The sequence below is a fragment of the Theobroma cacao genome, chromosome 3, assembly GCF_000208745.1.
Source record: "Theobroma cacao cultivar B97-61/B2 chromosome 3, Criollo_cocoa_genome_V2, whole genome shotgun sequence".
Lineage (NCBI taxonomy): Eukaryota > Viridiplantae > Streptophyta > Magnoliopsida > Malvales > Malvaceae > Theobroma > Theobroma cacao.
In genome coordinates this window covers 1,988,685-2,011,662 of record NC_030852.1, presented here as the reverse complement: position 1 = coordinate 2,011,662, position 22,978 = coordinate 1,988,685, and the positions used below count along the sequence as shown (strand labels likewise).

Below are 22,978 nucleotides of genomic sequence, written 5' to 3'. Positions count from 1 at the left end.
TTCTCTTTTCCAAGCAATCCTTTACTTTCTCTATCGACTGATTAAACCATAGCATGGGGGAAAGAAATCACAAACATTATTTATTATGCGTTGGTTCTGAATATAGAAAAGGAAACAAACTAAATATATCGTGGAAAACAAAATGTAGATTGAGATTTACATACCTCTAAAAGCTGACGCTTATGTTGTTCCCAGAACGCCACTTCATTTTCCATTTCTTCTTTCTGCTGCAAAACTCAAATCCCTTTTTCATTAATTATAGCTAAAAATGCTTACTTTAAAATAATCTAAAAATTTTTTTTATGGGTGTTAAAAATTTTTTTTTACGGTTGTTTTTAAATTTTTCTTACGTATAATATTTGACTACATAATGAGAAATAATACTTTCTTGTCTCATAAATTTCATTTATCTGATTTTGATATTTGAATTTGAAATGTTTAAATTGGAGCCTTAAATTCTAATTAGTGTGTTTTATGATAAAAATATTTTCATATATAGTAGTGAGATATGTGGAAGTTATTTTCATGTATTTTGTAATTTTTTTTTTGTTTTGAAGATTTTTCATTATGTAATTTAATTCTTAAGGTATATTTAAGTTTTAATTTGATGGATACTTTTACTATTTATTATTTGTTTTTATTCATTTTTTATTTTTTTTCTTACATAATATTTAAAAATGTTTTTGAACTATTTAGGAAAATTCAAATAAATTTTTATTTTTATTACATTTAATCAAGTTTTTATACTTTGATTTTAGAACAAATAGGTCCTAATAAATTATTAACTGTTATTAATTAAAATAACACTTATCCATTTTATGCCACATTATACTAATGTGGCCTACTGATTTGTCATAATAAGTGATAACGTGACATGATGAAGTAACCATGAGACAATCTCACCCACTACTATGATAAGTTAACATGTCATGTTAATACCATATATGAATATAAAAAATTGATATCATTTTAATTAATGACAGTTAGTTAACCGTTAACCATAAAACTCTATTTACTCTAGAATAAAAGTACTTATATTTGATTGATCTCAATAAAAGAATAAAAATTTATATGAGTTTTCTTAAATAATTCAAGAGTTTAAGCTTTAAAATATTATGTTATATTTTTTCTATGCATATTTTTTTAAAAAATAAATAACAAATAAAAATATCAACTAAATGCGACCTAAATATGCTACAAAGATATATTCAAAGATCATATGTAACAAATTTGGTACTACCTCCCAATTCCCAAAAGGAATGTCCCAATAGTTATATAGGACTTTAGTGCATAAATAGACATAAAGGCTTTAACTTTGATGTCTTGATTTGATTCTTATAATACTTTGAAAGATATTTATGGAATGGAAGATAATAAACTTTATAAAAAGATAATCCTTATTATAAATTATGACAAGGGGCATGGACTCTAGATTTACTATCGAACTTACATGATTTGTTTGGTTTGAATTTATACATATAAATTTTCATAAACATAACCTCAATAATGAAATTAACCACTTGGAAATTAAGAGAGAGGGGAACAGCTAGTGAAGCAGAAGATTACCTTTCTCTTGGCAGGCTTTGTATGAGGCATGAAGGAATTATTAGCCTCTGGCACTGTGGTTGGCACAGCTTTGATGTTTCCGGATCCCTTTAATTATTATTTTTTTTACAATTAATGATGTAATTTGAAGGTTAAAAACAAAGAAAAAGAACTGTAAACAAATGAAAGATATCTGCAGGAAATTAGAGACCTACCCGAACTAAATGACCTTTGGGCACAGCCAGGTTACTCAATCCTTCTTCGAATTCCTCTTTGTCCTGAAGACAAGGAAAAAAGAAAAAAAAAATCATTATGTAGAACTTGATGAACAAAGGACATGACCAAATCGTTTCATTTATCATCAGGCAAAATCACCGATAATTCTCTGTTAATCTTATACATAAAACATGATTATACTAATAGAAAATTAATGAAGAGATAGACTTACCCTTTTGTTGCAAGTCTTTTTCATGACCGTAACATCTTCAGGATGGGTATCTGCTTCATGCTTGGAAGGTTTATCTTCAATTTGTATATATTTCTGAGTATAAGGAATTTTAGAAGGATGGTTAAATTTTATTTTTATAATCTTATGTTGAGAATTGCAAAGAGTGGTTGGTTCAAGGTTTGAAGGTTTTTTCTCTTCCATATATGAAATATGCTGATCACTAGTACTATACTTCGAATTCTCATTCTCACCATTACATGAAGGAGTTTCCAACTACGAAGAAACACTATAATAGCTATAGGAAGATGGATGGATTGATCAGAAAAAGAAGGGCCTTCTTTAAGGGTTGATCTTCTTGCTCTAAATCTTCATCCAGAAACTAAAGGTTATATCCAAAGCCTAGACAATTCTAGCAAAAAGACTCTAATAATTAACAATTGACCAAATGTGATTAGTCAAAATGACATGTGTCTATTTTATGCCACATTGAGCTAATGTGGCATGTTGATTTGACAAATAAATGATAATATAATATGATGAAGTAATCATGTGACAATCTCATCCTCCACTATAATAAGTCAGCATGCCGTAGCAGCACCATATAAATAAAAAAAATTAATATCATTTTAATTAATGACAATTAATCAACTATTAGTTATAAAAATTTAATTGATTTAAAATAAAAATACAAATATTTGATTGAATCCAATAAAAAAATAAAAACTTATTTAAATTTTTTTAAATAATTCAAGAATTTACTTTTTAAAATATTATGTTATATTTTTTTATACATTTAAAAAGAATAAAAATCAAATAAAAATATCAACCAAACGCAACCTAAATATGCTACAAGGATATAAAGATATATTCAAAGATCATATGTAATAAATTTGTTACTACCTCCCAATTCCCAAATAGTTAAATAGAACTTGAGTGCTTAATTATAACTAAAGGCTATTGGTTCGATTCTTGAGATACTTCAGAAGATAAACGTTATACTTCTTAAACTTTATACAAAGATAATCCTTGTTATGGGCTTTAGATTTACTATCAAACTTGTGTGATTATTTGCACTTAATTTTTAAACTTGAGATAATTGGTTTGAATTTATACATATAAATTTTCGTAAACATAACCTCAATAATGACATTAACCACTTGGAAATTAAGAAAGAGGAGAACAGCTAGTGAAGCAGAAGATTACCTTTCTCTTGGCAGGCTTTGCATGAGGTATGAAGGAATTATAAGCCTTTGGCAATGTGGTTGGCTCAGCTTTGATGTTTCCGGATCCCTTTAATTATTATTTTTTTTACAATTAATGATGTAATTGGAATGTTAAAAACAAAAATAATGATGTAATTTGAAGGTTAAAAAAAAAAAAAAAAACTGTAAACAAATAAAGGATATTTACAGGATATTAGTGACCTACCGGAGCTAAACAACCTTTGGGCACAGCTCGGCTACTCAATCCTTCTTCGAATTCCTTTTTGTCCTGAAAACAAGGAAAAATGAAAAAATCATTGTATAGAACTTGATGAACGAAGGCAATGACTAAATTGTTCCATTTATCATCAGGCAAAATCACCTATTCTCTGTTAATCCCACAAATAAAACATGATTATACTAGTAGAAAATTAATGAAGAGATAGACTTACCCTTTTGTTGCTAGTCTTTTCCATGATTGTAACATCTTCAGGATGAATATCAGCTTCAAGCCTGGGAGGCTTATCTTCAATTTGTATATGTTTCTGAGCATAACGAATTTCAGAAGAAGGATTAAATTTTATTTTTACAACCTTGTGTTGGGGATTACAAGGAGTAGTTGGTTCAAGGTCTGGAGGTTCAACTTTGTTTTCGGAAGAATATTTCTCTTCAATATATGGGACATGCTGATCTGTATCAAGCTTCAAATCCTCATTCTTAGTCTCACCATTACATGAAGGAGTTTCCAACCGTGAAGAAACAATATAATCAGCTATAGGAGGAGGGATGGATTGATGAGAAAGAGAAGGGCTTTCTTTAAGGGCTAATCTTCTTGCTCTAAATCTCCATCTTATAACTACAGGTTCTACCCAAACCTTCGACAATTCTAGCAAGATATTGGCGACTTCTATCTCAGCATCAGCGGCATCAATATTGTTGGACAAGCCTGGATTGTTCATCATTATGGTTTTTAATGTTCCTTTGTTTTTCTTTTGGAATAAGGGTTTTGGCAGATAATTGACTGAGGTTGGAGATACAGAAGAGAGGTGTTGTAAATTTAAAAAGAGTAAAAGGAATAATTTCACTTTAAGAAGGGATGCTATTTCTCTTTAATAGGGAAATTAACATAAATTTTTATAGATAAAATAAAAAAATAAATAAAATTATGTTAGTAACGTATTTTGATGTCTCTACTTAAAAGATAGTTTAATTTACACCTAGGGTTATGCAAGGGCCGAATTACTTGCCTTAGCCCATAAGCTAGTTCAGTTAATGGGCGGGCATAGACTAAATATCAAAACTAGTCAAATTTTTGAGTTGGCATGGTTTTGTTTGATTTCTTAAAGCCTAACCCAACATTTTCCTTTTGCAAAAATTAAGGTTTGATCATTTTTTTTTGAGAAATAAAGTGTTCTTTTTATCTCAATAATTGATCAAGTTTGATCGACATAAGATGTTAGTATTTTATTTTTGTAAAAATAAAAAAACAAATGTTAAATGATGATCAATGATAATCGTCACATATGGAAACTAAAAGTTTCTTATTTAAATTTTTGAACAAGTGTTTATTATCATTTACTGATTATTTCTCTCAATCTAAAATATTTTCCCCTTTAAATTGGTTTCATATCTTGGATCTTAACACTCCTAAGAAAATTAACAAATAAAAGTACAAAATATTGAACCATTTGCAGATTATCAAGCAAACATTGTTTGGTTTATTGGGGGCATCATGGCAAGGTGTTGCTGCTGTTGAATGCTCTGTCTCTTTGCTAAGTTTCCGTGCCATCCTGGGAACACAAAATAACCCAAAGGTTAAACCATGGTCGACAAAGAAATTTATTGATAAATGTATGTGAATATTGTAAAATTTCAAGAGAACAATCTACAGGAAAGATAGCAAGAAAATATTTGAAACTTGAAGTAAGTATTTTTTTCGAAATGCAAAATTTGAGGCTTGGATTACGATTGTTTGAGATGGGAGACGACTGCCTCTTACTGTGTTGCAATATATCAAATATCATATGTACCAAAAGAAAGTTGGATAATGATTTGATGAAATGATTTTGGTATTGGGAAATAGATTAAGTAGTGTCAAAGGGAACCAACATTAATATAAGTTTTTTATCTGGTATGGCTGATATGAGGGAGCTGGTTTGAGCTTTGACCTAAGTGCAGGTTTCAAGAGCTGCAGACTTTACGTGTTGCTGGTATGTGGCTGTCTCCAGGAAGTACAGACGATGGTGACATCTCGACTGGAAGTGAAAGAGTGCCATTACGGAGGTTTGGTTTCTGATTTTCAGGATTGATGGTGCCTGGTTTGGTGACTAATATGTCTAGATGAATTCTAACTTCTATACTTTGCTTTCGTATTGTGTTTTTGCCTTCGGTTTCCAGGTGCTTGATGAATGTTTCTTTCAACCCACTGCCCCGTTTCTTATGTTCCAAGGGTGTTTTTGCCGCTGGGTGCTCTTGGAGTCTGAATGTTATGTTTGGTTCTTTGTTTGTTTCAAGCTCTTCTAGTCTTGTCCATTCCTCCTGTTCTGTCATTGTTCAAGTCTAATTCTCTCTAGCAATGTGGCATTGTCTAAGTTTCATAGTGCTGTTCAAAGCTTCATAAGCCTATATTGTTTCTGCTGCTGCGTAGTTTCAAGCTTCATACGCCTGTTCTTGAAGTCTATATTGTTGCTGGTTTGATCCTAAACTCAAATACTAGTCAAATAAAAGCTCAACTATCCTCTTTTAATCATATCTAGTTATACAACTCAAAATTTACCTAACTAATAACACTAGTTTGATGGGTTGTGTTTACTTCTTACCTATGGATGGATCCCACCCTCTTTGTTGAAGCTCTCGATATTCTTGACAAAGAGCACACCAATCACAAAAACAGTGAGTAACCCAGTCTGGTGCTGGAGACTCAACTAGCCCAAGCTTGTTTCTAAGTTTGGTGCGGTATGCGCAAGACAGTATGCAGGGAACCCCGATGAAGAATGCAATCAAACCGTAAAGCAATCCACTGGTTCCACAAGCTGTCACACAATTTTCAGACATTGATGACTTTAATATATAGCTGACTTGGAGTGGATGAATTTGAATTTGAGATCTTCACTTTGGAAGAAGATTTTAATTTATAGACGTAATTCTGCAAATTAACTATGAGAAAAGATTATAGCTTACAAGTATGGCCTTCGTCCACAATCTCTGCAACCCGGCCGAATGTCACGCATGGGAAGCAAACTGTTATGAGAGCTGCAAGGCAAAATGGATACATAGAACAATCGCATCCATCAAGCGTAAAATTTTGTGCGGCGTGCAAAGAGGATTTAGTGATTTAATTACGTACCATTCATTGGGTCATCCATGCAATCAAACAAGCCAGTGTTCCAGACCTTAGCTGGCAGTGGAAACCCCGACGATGCAGCGTCGATTTGACTCACTGTACCATGAATGTATGGTGGCATAACCACATATTGTGGAGGAACTTGGTAAGTAACATCATGAAAGATTTGTGCATGTGATACATAGCTCGAAGCAGCAAAAGGAGGAGCTATATAATTTTGAGGATAACTAGGCGGAGGTTGCTGATATATTGCTTGCGGAACTCCTTGTTGTTGTTGGTAGATCACACCCACATCCTGATTAGGCTGTATTGGGATTGTTTGTTGCGGGCTTAGTGGTGGGTATTCCACAGGATGCTGGTTAGGTCCAGTGTTTTGTGCGGTTTGGGGCGGAAACTGTGCGGGCACGGGTGGAGCCGTTGGCTGAACTACCCCATACACCTGCTGGTTAGGTTGTGATTGGTAGCGTTGCTGTTGTAGCTGCTGCTGAGGTAATGCTTGATTCACTCGTGTGCTTTGTTGAGTCTGGTAGATTGTTGCCGAGGCTTGATTTTGAGTTGGTTCATGTAGCAATGTAATTGCTGGGCATTGTGGCTCAGGTTCTGCTTGGACTTGATGATGAGGCTCGGAAACAGAAGGGCCTGCTTTAATTTGCCCCATTGTTAGCTCGTCACAGTTCTTCTTTCTCTGATGGATACAAAAGGAAATCAATGGCCAAAATTTTATCAAATTAAAGTGGTTTGCTTAATTATTATGAAACAAATTAAGTTGATTAGAGATGTTAGACTTAAATAACAATCGAGAAGACGAGGATGTCTTGTAATTCTATGATATTTTAAAGGTAAGTAGCATAGCAGGTCAAATTATATTTACTAGGCTCGTCTTAACAACAAAAGTGGACAAAGCCAAAAAGAAAGAGATAATGTGGAAAAACCCATCACAAAATTATTTAAAATTCAACGTGGACGGAAAAATGAGTAGATGTAAGTATTGGAAAAGTGCTATGTAATGAGATTGTTAAACCGCTTGCTGATAATTCTACTTTAAGTCGAGTTACCAGTGAAAGGATGAGATTTCTAGTGGGGAATGGTAAAAGGATTAACTTCTGGAGAGATGAATGGATCCCGGGGGTGATACTCAACATTAACTTCCCAAGAATCTATGCGCTAGCAAGGAAAAAGAATGGAAGGATTGAAGAATTTGGGAATGTTAAGATTTACAACACCAGCCCGATGGTTCTAAAAAGATAATTCTAAGACTTGTGTGACCAAGTTTTCTACTATTTTTTAACTTTGGTTTGTTAGCATAACGTTAGAGGGTCTAGTTGCTATTACTGAGTCTTTTGCTGGTTTAAAAGTTGTTTCTATTTGTTAGTGGATTTAGTTGAGTAGTGTTACAGAGTCATGGTTTAGTGGGAGTTAAAGGAGGAAAACATGTCAACATGTACTTCTTGCTTTGTAAGCCTATATAAAGCTGATCAAATAAAAAGGTGAGTTGTCTTATCATATTCAATAAGTGGTATCAAAGCAAGGTTGTGTATCAATACTCTAGTAAAAGTTATCCTTGCCAATATAATGAATGATCCTCAAGTAGTTAGAGGAATCAAGAAGCTAAACAATCAAAATTTCAACACATGAGTGACATGTATGACGTCTTATATGCAAGGCCAAGATCTTTGGGAGGTCGTCAATGGAAGTGAATTTCAACAACCAGAGGTAGAAGACGTGAATGGTGCCTTGCGAAAATGAAAGATTAAACCGAGCAAAGCAATGTTTGCTTTAAAGACTACAATTGAAAAAGATGTGTTGGAACACATCCGGGATGCTGAAACACTAAAAGAAGCATGGGACACGCTTGTTACACTTTTCTCGAAGAAGAATGATACAAGATTGCAGCTTCTAGAGAATGAGTTGCTGTCGGTAGTGCAACGTGACATGATGAACGCCCAATACTTTCACAAGGTGAAGTCGATATGCCCGTGAAATTTCACAGTTGGATTCATGCTCCTATTGGTGAAACCAAGATGAAAAGAATAATTATTCATGGGTTGAGACCTGAATACAGAGGCTTTGTTACTGCAGTACAGGGATGGCCAAATCAACCATCACTTGTTGAGTTTGAAAACTTGCTAGTCGATCAAGAAGACATGGCGAAGCAAATGGGAGGAGTCTCATTCAAGGGTAAGGAAGAAGCATTTTACGCTAGCAAAAGTAGAGGTAACTTCAAGCAGCACATCGTTGGTGGATCCAAAAAGAATGATGACAAGGTAAAAAGTCATCAAGGAAAAGGGAGCTTTCGTTCAGGGGAAGCCTCAAAGAATCGCAGTAACAATAAAAGGTTTGAAGGGAAATGTTACAATTGTGGAAAAAGGGGTCATATGGCAAAAGTTTGTTGGTCTAGTAAAAAGTTTGTGGAGAACAATGCTGCAATTCCCAATACAAAGGAGAAAAACGAAGATGATTGGGGCGTTGAAGCATTCTTTACTATAGCAAAGGAGGAGTTAGCTCTCACAGTAACAACGTCTGAACAGATTAATTATGAGAATGACTGGATCGTTGTCTCAGGCTGCGAAAATCATATGACGGGTGATAAATAGAAGTTGCAGAACTTATTAGAATATAAGGGAAGCCGTGTGGTGGTGACTGCTAACAACTCAAGATTACCGATAGCTCACATCGGTAAGACGACAGTTTCTCCCCAATATAATGCTAATCAGATGTTTCTTGAAAATATCTACCATGTTCCAAGTATGAAGAAAAACCTACTTTCAGTAGCACAGTTAACATCATCAGGCCATTTTGTTTTATTTGGTCCACAAGATGTGAAGGTGTATCGTGACCTCAAGATCTTTGAAAAACTGATGCTGAAGGGACGCAGGTTAGAGTCAATCTATGTGATGTCAACAAAGTCTACATATGTAAACAAGATAAGGAAGAACGAGACAGCAGATTTACGACACATGTAGTAGGGTCATGTTAGCTACTCCAAGCTAAGTATGATGATGAAAAAGCTTATGCTTAAGGGGCTTCCTCAACTTGAAATACAAGTAGACACAGTTTGTGCAGGATGCCAGCATGGTAAAGTGCATAACTTGCCATTTGAAAAGTTCAAGTTTAAAGCAAAGGAACCATTAGAGTTAGTACACTTTGACGTGTTTGGACCTGTCAAGCAACCTTCAATGGGCAAGATGAAATATATGGTGACTTTTATTGATGACTTTTCCAAGTATGTGTGGATTTTATTTATGAAAGAAAAATTTGACACTTTTTCAAAATTTAAAAAGTTCAAAAAGACAGTTGAAGCAGAAGTTGGTAAGAAAATTCTTTGCCTGCACACTGACAACGGGGGAGAATATAGCTCAAGCGAGTTTTCTCAGTATTTACAAGAATGTCGAATACATCATCAGCATACTTGTGCCAATACACCACAACAAAATGGTATAGTAGAAAGAAAAAATAGATATCTTGTAGAAGTTTGTCGAAGTATGCTACATGCAAAAAACGTACCAAGAAGGTTTTGGGTAAAAGTAATGAAGACTGTAGCCTTGGTGATCAATAGACTTCCTCAACAAAGGTTAAGTTTTCTTTCATCCTTTAAGAAATTGTGGCATATGACACCTACAGTTAACTATTTTCAAGTAGTTGGATGTGTATGCTATGTCTTTGTACCAAATCATTTGCATAGCAAGATTGACAAGAAAGCTATTAAATGCATTTTTGTAAGATATGACAGTCAGATAAGAGGTTGGAAATCTTGTGATCCTACGACTGAAAAGTGTTACACATCACAAAATGTGGTATTTGATGAAGTGTCTTCATGGTGGCCCTCAGAAAGAGTCAAACTTAAATGAATTTAAAGATGAGTTTCACATTGTTCAAATGTGGTCAAGTTCAGATGAAATTGAAAATTCGTATGAAAATGGTAATGCTGAACAAGGAGCAACTCGAAATTCTTGGCAAACTAGTGTGGATCAGCTACCAAGCAAAGTGTTGAAGTTGACGTTAAGCTTGGAGATTTGCTGGAGAGTTGTTGGTAGTTAATTTACTTTTGTTTTGTGGCCATGATAGCCACTACTCTGATGCAGTTTTCTTTTTTATGTATGTGAAGTTCATGGGCAGTTATTATTTTTCAGTTTGTAGGTTTGCACCATGAACTGACAGTTAAGTTCGGTTTTAATTGTTTTCTCTTCTTCATGTATTAATGCTGTGTTGAAGTTACGAATGAAGTTGTGTGTTAGCCTTCTTTCTTCTACAGACAACTTTTATTTTTTCTACTTGCTCTTGCTCTTTGTTTTCTTGCCAAGTTTCAACATGGTATCAAAGCTGCATCAAGGATCTTAAGGGACCCTTGTAACACAAACAATATCATTTCTTTTTTTCTTTTCCTTCTTCAAATAGTCCCTATTTATCATCATTCTTTTTACCTGAAAATCTCATTGTCTTTACCATGGCATCATCTAGCTTTAATGCAATAGCACCTCCTATATTCACAAGAGAAAATTATGTGATATGGGCTGTGAAAATGAAAGCTTATCTTAGGGTTTTTGATTTATGGGAGATGGTGGAGGTGGGAGGTGATCCTCTGATGATGAGGCATGCTAATCCCACTATTGCTCAACTTAAACAGCATAGCGAGGAAGTAGCAAGGAGATATAAAACACTCTCTTGCATTCAATCTGCTATATCGGATGTTATTTTCACAAGAATCATGACATGTGATAACCCAAAAGAAGCTTAGGATCGGTTGAAGGATGAGTTCCATGGGAGTGAAAGGACTCGGCAGATGCAGGCTCTCAACTTGCATAGAGAATTTGAGATCCTTAGAATGAAAGAGGATAAGACAATTAAAGAGTATTCTGATAAAATCATGAAGCTCGTTAACCAATTAAGGCTACTAGGAGAGGATTTATCCGAGAAGAGAATTGTGAACAAAGTCTTGGTTAGTCTTTCAGAGAAGTTTGAGGCCAAGATTTCATCTCTAGAAGACTCAAAGGACCTATCTCAACTCACGGTTACTGAACTAGTGAATGCTCTCCAAGCTCAAGAACAAAGATGTTCCAATCGAAATGGTGGACAAGTGGAAGGCGCTTTGATGGTTAGAAGCCGTGGCAAAGCAGTAAGTAACAGTCAGAGAAGATATGACCATGACAAGAAGGAGAAAGACTGAAGAAACAGTGATGAAAAACAAGAAAAAGGTAAAGCCAAATTCTAACTATGTTCATATTGCAAGAAGCGTAACCATTTAGAAAAATTTTGTTGGTTTCGCCACAATGTCAAATGTAGATATTGCAATCAGATGGGACATGTTGAGAAATTCTGTAAGGCTAAGGCGAATAATAATGAAGAAAAAGTTGCTGTAGTGGAGGAGAAAGAAGATTGTGATGAAGCTCTGTTTATAATTAAGATAACAGAGAAACACATAAGGAATGATGTTTGGTTGATAGATAGTGGTTGCTCTAATCATATAACTAGTGATAAGGAGATTTTCATTATGCTTGACAGTAGCTTTCGTTCGAGGGCTGAGATAGGAAATGGTGATTTCATACAGATTGTTAGGAAAGGAACCGTAGGCGTCCAAACAACTTCAGGTATTAAAACAATCTCCAATGTTTTATATTCTACTGAAGTGAGCCAAAACTTATTAAGTGTTGGACAATTGCTTGATGATAAGTACTCACAATGGTTCAAAGATAAATCATGCACAATTTATGATCCTACTGGTATTGAAATAATCACTGTTGCTATGAAAAATAAATGTTTTCCTATCAACTTTATGAAAAATGAGTTTACTGTTTATCAGTGTTGTGCAAATGATGCAGTACTTTGGCATAAGCGATTGGGACATGTCAATTATGGATCCTTAAAGCTTATGGCTTCAAATAATCTAGTCGATGGATTACCTATTATTGGAGCTGTTGATCATATTTGTGAAATCTGTCAATTTGGTAAGCAGAATAGAAATTCATTTCCTAAAAGCAGTGATTGGAGAGCAAGGACAAAACTTCAACACAAAGAAGGTGAACTTAGTGAAATGGAAGTATCAACCCCACAACTTAAAAGATCAACAAAAATCTAAAAGCCAAACTCCAATTATGCTAACGCAGCCATAGAAGAAAAAGTAAATGCAAAAGAAACTGAAACGTTTGAAGAAGCATATTGGAATTTTATGTGGACTAAAGCTATGGAAGAAGAAATCACTACACTTGAGCAAAATAAGACTTGTGCCAAAGCCAAGAAATGTGGAACCTGTTTCTTGCAAATGGGTTTATAAAATAAAGCGTAGCACAGATGGTTCAATCGAGAGGCACAAAATTCGACTGGTAACTCGTGGGTTCACTCAACAACATGGGCTAGACTATGATGAAACGTTTAGTCTAGTAGCAAAGCTTACAACCGTACAAGTCTTACTTGCACTTGCAACTAACAAAGATTGGAACTTGTGGCAAATGGATGTGAAGAACGCGTTTTTGCATGGGGAATTGGATCGGGAGATTTACAAGATTCAACCAATAGGTTTTCAAAACCCAGGTCACCCCGAATATGTGTGTAAGTTGCAAAAGGCACTCTACGGATTAAAACAAGCACCAAGGGCCTGGTATGGTAAGATTCCTGAAATATGTGGTGACTTTTATTAATGACTTTTCCAGGTATGTGTGGGTTTTATATATGAAAGAAAAATTTGACACTTTTTCAAAATTTCAAGAGTTCAAAAAGACAGTTGAAGCAGAAGTTGGTAAGAAAATTCTTTACCTGCACACTGACAACGGGGGAGAATATAGCTCAAGCGAGTTTTCTCAGTACTTACAAGAATGTCGAATACATCATCAGCATACTTGTGCCAATACACCACAACAAAATGGTATAGCGGAAAGAAGAAATAAACATCTTGTAGAAGTCTGTCGAAGTATGCTACATGCAAAAAACGTACCAGGAAGGTTTTGGGCAGAAGTAATGAAGACTACAGCCTTTGTGATCAATAGACTTCCTCAACAAAGGTTAAGTTTTCTTTCATCCTTTAAGAAATTGTGGCATATGACACCTACAGTTAACTATTTTCAAGTATTTGGATGTGTATGCTATGTCTTTGTATCAGATCATTTGCGTAGTAAGATTGACAAGAAAGTTGTTAAATGCATTTTTGTAGGATATGACAGTCAGAGAAGAGATCGAAAATCTTGTGATCCTACTACTAGAAAGTGTTACACATCACAAAAATGTGGTATTTGATGAAGTGTCTTCATGGTGGTCCTTAGAAAAAGAGTCAAACTCGAATGAATTTAAAGATGAGTTTCACATTGTTCAAATGTGGTCAAGTTCAGATGAAATTGAAAATTCGTATGAAAATGGTAATGCTGAATAAGGAGCAACTCGAAATTCTTGATAAACTGGTGTGATCAGCTACCAAGCAAAGAAGGTGAACTTACTGAAATGGAAGTATCAACCCCACAACTTAGAAGATCAACAAAAATCTGAAAGCCAAACTCCAATTATGCCTACGCAGCCATAGTAGAAGAAGTAAATGCAAAAGAACCTGAAACGTTTGAAGAAGCATCTTGGAATTTTATGTTGACTAGAGCTATGGAAGAAGAAATCACTACACTTGAGCAAAATAATACTTGGGAACTTGTGCCAAAGCCAAGAAATGTGGAACCTGTTTCTTGCAAATGGGTTTATAAAATAAAGCGTCGCACAGATGGTTCAATCGAGACGTACGAAGCTCGGCTGGTAGCTCGTGGGTTCACTCAACAACATGGGCTAGACTATGATGAAACGTTTAGTCTAGTAGCAAAGCTTACAACCATACAAGTCTTACTTGCACTTGCAGCTAACAAAGACTGGAACTTGTGGCAAATGGATGTGAAGAACGCGTTTTTGCATGGGGAATTGGATCGGGAGATTTACAAGATTCAACCAATGAGTTTTCAAAACCCAGGTCACCCCGAATATGTGTGTAAGCTGCGAAAGGCACTCCACGGATTAAAGCAAGCACCAAGGGCCTGGTATGGTAAGATTGCTGAATTTCTGACTCAAAATGGTTATTTGGTGACGCTTGCAGATTCTAGTTTGTTTGTTAAAGTCAATGGAGGGAGGCTAGCTATTGTGCTAGTATACGTAGATGATCTAATCATAACTGGTGATAGTGAAGAAGAAATTCTCCAAATAAAGAAGAATTTATCAGTTCATTTCCAGATGAAAGAACTTGGACAACCCAAGCAATTTCTTGGTCTAGAGGTTGATCGTACTCAAGAAGGAATATTTCTCCATCAGCAAAAGTATTCCAAAGATTTGCTGAAGAAGTTGGAATGCTCGGATGCAAGCCAAGTTCAACACCAATAGAACTAAATGTTAAAATTTATGCACATGGGGAAAAGATTTGGAAGATAAGATTTGGAAGATGTGATAATGTATCGGCAATTGGTAGGTAATCTGATCTACATAACTTTGACTTGATCTGACATTTCTTACGTAGTTGGTGTGATGAGTCAATATATGCAAAATCCAAAGAAACCTCACATGGAAGCAGTTCGACGAATGCTGAGATATGTGAAGGGTACAATTGACTATGGTATTTTGTACAAGAAAGATAAAGAGTGCAAGCTAGTTGGTTATTGTGATGCTGACTATGCAGGAGATTATGATACTCGCCGATCAACTACTGGGTATGTGTTTAAGCTTGGGTCAGGAGTGATTTCTTGGTGTAGCAAAAGACAACCAACTGTATCTTTGTCAACAACAGAGGCGGAGTACTGAGCAGCAGCAATGGCAGCCTAAGAGAGCACATGGCTTGTACAATTGATGAAAGGATTATGTCAACCAATAGACTATGTAATTTCCCCATACTGTGACAGCCAATCGGCAGTTCGTTTGGCAGAAAATCTAATTTTCCATGCAAAAACTAAACATGTGAAAGTGCAATATTTTTTGTCAGGGAAAAAGTTCTGCAAGAAGAAATTGGGTTGAAGCAGATCAAGACGGAGGATCAAGTTGCCGATTTGTTCACAAAAGGCTTGAGCGTCAGCAAATTTGAAAACTTTTGTCATCAGCTAGGCATGGTTAGAAGAATATTGAGAGCTGGTGTTGAGGGGGAGTGTTAAGATTTACAACATCAACCCGATGGTTTTAGAAAGATAATTCTAAGACTTGTGTGACCAAGTCTGCTGCTGTTTTTTAACTTTGATTTGTTAGCATAACGATAGTGGATCTAGTTACTGTTATTAAGTCTTTTACTAATTTAAAAATTGTTTTTATTTGTTAATGAATTTAGTTGAGTAGTGTTACAAAGTCATAGTTTAGTGAGAGTTAGAGGAGGAAAACGTACCAACATCTACTTTCTTGCTCTGTAAGCCTATATAAAGCTGATCAAATAAACAGGTGAGTTGTCTTGTCATATTCAATAGGGAAATGGAAGGACCAGATTTGGGTTTGGGCAATCGAGCTGAGAAGACGGGTGTTTGACTGGGAACAACAATAGTGGCATGATTTTCCCCAAATGCTTAATGATCGAGTTTTAAGTAAGGACTTCCAAGACAGACTTATATGGAAGCATACAGCTAGTGGCGATTACAGCTCGAGATCTTTTTGCCGATTGGTGCTGATGCAAAACCATGACAGCTCTGCCATGGGGTGCCAGCTGTGGGAGGGTTTGGCTCCTCTAAAGGTTGAACCCTTTTGCTGGATAATTTTAAAAGGGAGATTACCAATGAAGCAGGAGTTAGCGAATAAAGGCATTATTAGGCAAGAAACTACCATCTGCCTTTTATGCAAAACAAGTATTGAAACAACTGGTCACTTATTTTTCTCTTATGTTGAAACCTGGAAATTGTAACATTGGTGCAGTGATTATTGGAGAGTTAAATGGGTCTTGCATCATGACCCTATGGTATGTTTCCAATCTTGGGTGGAGTTGAGTAAAAGTGTGTCTAATGATAAGGTGATGAGAACGGCCTTCTACACCATCTCTTGGTCCATTTGGTTGGCACGTAATGAAGTTATCTTTAAAGGTAAAGAATGGAGCAGGGCTAATGTTTTTGACTTGATTAAAATGCGGCTTGTTTGGTGGGTTAAGGCTAAGTGGTCAAAGCTCAGTCCTTCCATGCTTGACATCATGAGATTCCCTAATGAAGGTGTTCAACCAATGAAAACAAAGAAAAATCAGAGTAAGGATCTATGGACTGAACCACCACCTGGATGTCTCTAGTTGAATGTCGACGCTGCTGTCCATGGATGCCCTGGTGAAGCAAGGATAAGGGGTGTTCCTAGAGATGAGAAACGTACCATTCTTATGCTGTTCTCTTATCTGTAGAAGTTACTAATTCGAATTACGCGGAGTTCCTAACTGTATGGAAAGGCTTTCAGATTGCGACTGCCTCCAGGTGGGCAAATTCCCATAAAATCTATTTTGAGGGTGACTCCCAAAATGCTGTGTTTTGGGCCATCAACCCCCATCAAGTGCCCTGGAAGTTAAGAGGTACTGCCATGAAAATTAAGTGCCTAAAACCTTTAATTGCTAATTGGTGTGCAAGAAAAATTCCCCTATCAGCAAATGAGGTGGCTGACAGCCTTGCTAAATCAGGTATTGGAAGACAGACTGATCTAATCTGGCTTGTTTGTGATGATTATGCTGATCTGAGTTATTAAGGGATTTAGTTATCTTTTTGGTCTCAATGATTCTATGGGGTGTAAGTATTTTTTTGGTTGTACAGTGTGTCCAATATTGGGATATGCCTACTGATGGAAGGTATTCTGCTACCTGGAAGTAGGCCTTGAATTTTATCTTTGATGGCAAGTTTTTAGCTCCCCTGCTGAGTTTGTGTACAGGGGAAGGTTTTCTTGGCCACCCCAGCAACAGTGTACATGGCTTTATTACAAAAATTATACCTTTCAAAAAAATAAATTGCTATGTAATGAGACAAGTACCTTAAAAATTTTATTTTTTAAATCAATTAGGATTGGAGACTCGAATAGTGTTGGATCCAATTGCTATCAAGGAGGCATTTGTGATTTATGAAAATTTTCAAACAAAAAGTCACATCATTTTGGGATTATAAGAGAGTAATACTTTTCACTCAACCAAAGAGTATTAATATTTATGATCATGTAACAGTTCTTGTGAAGTAATTGAAAGATTCAATATCAAATTGAATCGATATAGGATAAAACTCTTACTACTGGTAAACTATCTCAAATTAACTTCCATTACTAGCTTTTTGAATAAAGAATGGACTCTGTCCTATCTAAAAAAAAATGGCACCTTCAAGTAATTCTTTTCAATAGCACAAAGGTTTTAACCTATTTCATCAAATTAAATAACATCAAAGAATTGAAAACTACAAAAAAATTTTCAATTAAATTTAGACTAAATATTTTCAAGCTTTTAAAATGAAAATGGAAGAAGGGATAGGAATATAGAATCAGCTGCTTACCAGGATAGATTTTTGTGGAAACCTTCCTGTCAAGATTACTTCATATTTCCTTGGTGATTTATTTCAATGCAATAACACTTTATCAAGGCTGCTTTCCTGTGTTGGTGATGATGGCGATTGCTTCCTGTTTCAACCCAATTCTCTGTCTTATATATTCTTGATGCATGGATATATACTCCATCCTGCTAGGGCAATACCTCTTAATTTTACTTTAGTTTTTTTATTTTTTTTGGCTGGCTCGTTTGATTTGAGTGAGCTAGGCTGGATTTTGTTTCCTTTTTCGCTTCTTGTATGTATCGATTGCCATTTATGATTCTCCTTTCTTCTGTTCTTAATTTGTCTCATCCAGAAAATAAACTAAGACTTAATATGTTTTTGTCATGAAGTTCCCTCAACACACATCAAAATGCCGGCAACGAAGGTAGATTTGGGGAATGTATATAATAAGCTGATGAAATACTATTTTAAAGGGAAAGAAAATTTTATTCACATTGAAAAATATTTTTCATCAATTTTATTTTGTTTTTATATTTGGAGAAAGAAGATTCGAACTTTACTTTTTTTAAAATGAGATCATATATCAATAAATGAATCAAATACTCGGGTGTAATTTTATTTTATTTTTTAGCTACCTTAGCTTCCATGTAAGTAAATAATTTCTTACATGGCAGCGAAAATGAGTCCTCAATTTTTCGTAATTATAGCAAAATGGAAAAATAAATTAAATTCATAACGACATCACTTTTCTTTTCTAACCGTGTAGAATGCCTTAACCAACTAGATCTTATCTCATTGGCGAAGAGAGATTTTAGAATTTTGAAGAGATTTCAAATTTAAGTAGCACAATGTGTGGATATGGTTTGCATTTATGTTAAATTTATTTAAATATCTTATTTGTTAGTTTTTTCATTGATTTCTTATGCATATACGTGGAGAATTGTTTCATTATGGTTAATTGTAAATTTTACTTGTTTATATATGTAATATTATTTAAAACATACACAAATCTCATAAATCCTGAAATTAATATGTGCAAATCATAATTTTATAAGGATTCATTAACATAAAATTTCATTGAGAAAGCAAGTACAACGGGACATAATTGTTGAGATTTTGTTTTTCTCGATAGAAATTAAATTGGGAGCATTTGACTCGAAAATATAGGCAATCCAAACACAAAACACTTGAACAAACAAATCAAAACCATTGGGGAAAATCAATTGCTCATCATCAAGCCATCATTCTTTGGTTCATTGGTGCCATCATGACCGGCGCCGGCTGCATGTTCTGGTTCCTTGCCATCCTACAAAAACAAATACCCCCAAACATGTTTAATAACCCATTTAACATTGTTTCTCCAATGCAATTTTTCTTCTGTACATGGTAATGTTGATCATGTGTTGTTTACCTATAGAAGGATCCCAGCCTCTATGTTGAAGCTCCCTGTACTCTTGGCAAAGAGCACACCATTCACAAAGGAAGTGAGTAACCCAGTCCGGGCCTGGAGCCTCCGGGAGCCCGAACTTGTTTCTTAGTTTGGTCCGGTAGGTGCATGACAATAGGCATGGCATTCCAATTAAGAAGGCGATCGCACCATAGAGCAGTCCACTGGTTCCACAAGCTGTTCCAACACCATGCATGAAAATTAAATTTCCTACCCTTTTTAAAACACTATATATATATTGACATCTCAAAACGATATGTACTCCTTTTTTGAACGCTTAATATTCTCACTTGTATTTTATCATATCAATTTTTCATAATTCTTTTATTTTATTTATTATTAAAAACCATTGAACATTTGGATGTTATAAAAAAACTTCAAAATTCTAAAAAAGAATCAGAAATATATTAATGGATGCATGGGAAAGAATGCTAAAAGACTTCTTTACTTACTTGTGTGGCCATCATCCACAATTTCAGCGATCTGGCCGAATGTCAAGCATGGGAAAAAGGCTGTCACTAGAGCTGAAAGCAGTAACAATAAATAAAAATTAGTCGAATCCTCAGTGATGCATCTATACAAATTATTTTTAATAAAAAAAATTATTTATACATATATATATACACATATTTTTATTTTTATAATTTTTTTATTTTATTTGATTTTAATATAATTTTACCAACTTGTACAGTATTTGCCGTTATATTGTTATTTTTAAATTTATTTTTCTTACTTGACAATTGACATGACAAATATTCATTAGATAATTAAAAGATTCGATTTATAAATATCAATTTATTTATAAATATAATGTTTAAAGTTGAATTAATAACTTTTACTGCTTCAAATGAGACAAATAATCTCATTGTGACTCGGCAGCCAACTCTTGGCTCATTCAGTAAATTCCTTTCTTTATAACTTCCATAAGTAAAAAAAAAAAATGTGTGAGACAAATATACTACAGTATCAAATGTTTGTGGCCTGTTAATATGAAAACAAAAGCAGAGTGCAAGGAGTCAACGACCCCACGACGTGTGTAGTTTTTCTTTGTCTGTGCATGCACCCATGTACAGAACATAGTGAAACGTGAAAAAGAAGGAGCTTTACCATTCATTGGATCATCCATGAAATGGAAAAGGCCACTTCTCCAACCGTCTCCAGCAACTGGGATTCCGGCTACAGCAGCAGGTTGACCACCGGGTTTATGTGGTGATGCAAGGGGCATACCCGTACCCTGTTGAGGCAGGTAAGCAGGTTGAGGAAATGCTTGTGGTGAAGCGTTTGGAGCGTAGACGGTCTGAGGTTGCATCACCCCTGGGCTTACATTTGAGTACATCTGATTGGTTGGCTGGCTCTTGGGCGGGTACTGCACTGGCTGTGGTGGATATGCTGCAGGCTGGTTCGGGTTCGGCCTATTTTGATACATTGGATTGTTTTGCAAGTTTTGGGGTGGGTATTGTGCCGGCTGGGGCGGAGGATAGGCTTGGTTAGGCTGCGGTGGAGGGTATTGTGTCGGCTGCTGCTGTGGGGGATATTGTGTTGGCTGCTGCTGAGCTGGTGCTGGCTGCTGCGGTGGGGGGTATTGCACTGGCTGCTGCTGAGCCGGTGGTGGCTGCTGCTGTGGCTGGAACTGATGTTCCTGGGTCTGAGGATCATTTCCAACTGTGCCCATCTGCTGAGCCTGGTACTGCTGCCCCTGTTGATTGTTCTGATAAGTTGCCGCTAAATATTGATCAGGAATCGGTGCAGCTTCCTGGTTCGGCTCATATTCCTGAGGCTGTAGCTCGTATTCCGTTTGAATCTGTTGAGACTCGTACGCAGAATGGTCTGCATCAGGGTTTCCCATACCTTCTCACCGCTCTTCTTTCAACCCAAAACTAGGTAGCACAAGAAGGTAGTTCACAACTCGTTACAACAAAGCTAGCTTCTTTATAAGGAGAAAAAAAAGGAGTCAACTCTGCATAAGCTAAAATAGAAACATTCAAAGGATGATGAAGCAAAGCATGAAGGATATTTCCTAGAAAATGAAATGATAGAAAATTGTGTAGTATAAATTTAGCAACTTGTCAGAATATACAATCATGAAGAGAGAAGGGGGAGTGGGCTGTGAAGAATTATTTGACATGGGGAGAGAGTTGATTTCGGTGAGCACCATTTTTTCTCAAACTATACAAAGTCTACGGCGACGTGAGAGATGGGGTTGGAGTGGAATGATTGGCGGGTTTACTTTGGCTATACGTTGGGTGAAAGACGTAGACTTGTGATCCCCAAGCAAAATTGCAGGCAATGGGAAGCCATGTGCGTGTTATCGGCCTTAACGCGTCGACATAGTGGCTAATGGAATTTTGGCACCGATATAAGCCGATGACCAGAGAAAAAGATATACATATCGACACATATAGTGCAGAAAAGACTATAATTTCGCGGCCTCCTAACTTTGGTGAAAGTGGACAAATTATCTAAAAGATTAAATAAAATTCTTAAGACATTAGACATATAAAAAAATACATAATAACAGTAATGATGGTGTCATCTATATATGACTAAATGAAACCATTAAAAGAGTCTTTCTCACTCTTTGCGCACAAGAGTGGAAGAGAAAATAATTTTTCAAATTTAAATGAATTGTCTCTTTACCTTGTGTGTTTTAGCTCTTTTTTTTTTTTCTATTTACCTCTTAAATTACTAATTAATATATTAAGTTTTATAATTTAACTATTGAGATATAATATGTTATAATAAGTTATTAAGTTAAACTGTTAAGACATAATANGTCATCTATATATGACTAAATGAAACCATTAAAAGAGTCTTTCTCACTCTTTGCGCACAAGAGTGGAAGAGAAAATAATTTTTCAAATTTAAATGAATTGTCTCTTTACCTTGTGTGTTTTAGCTCTTTTTTTTTTTTTCTATTTACCTCTTAAATTACTAATTAATATATTAAGTTTTATAATTTAACTATTGAGATATAATATGTTATTATAGGCTATTAGATTGAACTGTTAAGATATAATAGGTTATAATAAGTTTAGATTTATATTAAAATTTAATGAGTTTAGATTACTATACTGACTTTTATATTTTTTAAATTTGATATACTTAACATATTAGTTTAGAATATATTTACTAGGCTTAACTAGCAATATGCTAACTGTAAGGACTCTAATTTTATCAAACAGTTTGAGGAATAAAAAAAATATTTTGAGAGCTATTAAAAATATATAATAAATCAAATTGTATTGAAAGAAATACAATTATTTCATTCTACCAATGTGTATGTATGTCATTGTTATTTAAATTTTACAACATACATGCTATAACTTATTGGTTATTTTGAATAAAAAATGATATATTGATGAAATTTTAAACAATAGTGCAACACTGCAACTTATATTTAAAAATTACATAATAATTTATTTATTTTTAAAAATTAAAATCATAAAAAATAAAATCTACATAACAAAAAAAAGAAGAATATAGCAAGTAGAAGATAGAATCCACATATGACATTATAAAAAAGAAAGAAAAAGAATATGATTGGTGGTTTATAGAAATTTGTAAAAAAAAAAATCT

At 34.9% G+C, this 22,978-nt stretch overlaps 3 protein-coding genes across 3 annotated transcripts; 1 reads left to right on the top strand and 2 right to left on the bottom strand.

Moving 5' to 3' along the window:
* On the bottom strand, positions 4,791-7,203 carry LOC18604087. Its single transcript, XM_018117257.1, has 4 exons — positions 6,542-7,203; positions 6,376-6,447; positions 6,015-6,227; positions 4,791-4,985 (listed from the first exon to the last, which is right to left on the bottom strand). Exons 1-4 carry the CDS (start codon positions 7,194-7,196, stop codon positions 4,894-4,896), a joined length of 1,032 nt encoding a protein of 343 aa, XP_017972746.1. The 5' UTR covers positions 7,197-7,203; the 3' UTR covers positions 4,791-4,893.
* On the top strand, positions 15,050-15,991 carry LOC108661105 (uncharacterized mitochondrial protein AtMg00810-like). The gene is made up of 3 exons (XM_018116985.1): positions 15,050-15,279; positions 15,465-15,588; positions 15,908-15,991. Exons 1-3 carry the CDS (start codon positions 15,050-15,052, stop codon positions 15,989-15,991), a joined length of 438 nt encoding a protein of 145 aa, XP_017972474.1.
* On the bottom strand, positions 19,013-21,642 carry LOC18604084 (protein PLANT CADMIUM RESISTANCE 6). Its single transcript, XM_007036415.2, has 4 exons — positions 20,510-21,642; positions 19,855-19,926; positions 19,367-19,579; positions 19,013-19,261 (listed from the first exon to the last, which is right to left on the bottom strand). The coding sequence occupies exons 1-4, from the start codon at positions 21,246-21,248 to the stop codon at positions 19,221-19,223; spliced, it is 1,065 nt and encodes a 354-aa protein (XP_007036477.2). The 5' UTR covers positions 21,249-21,642; the 3' UTR covers positions 19,013-19,220.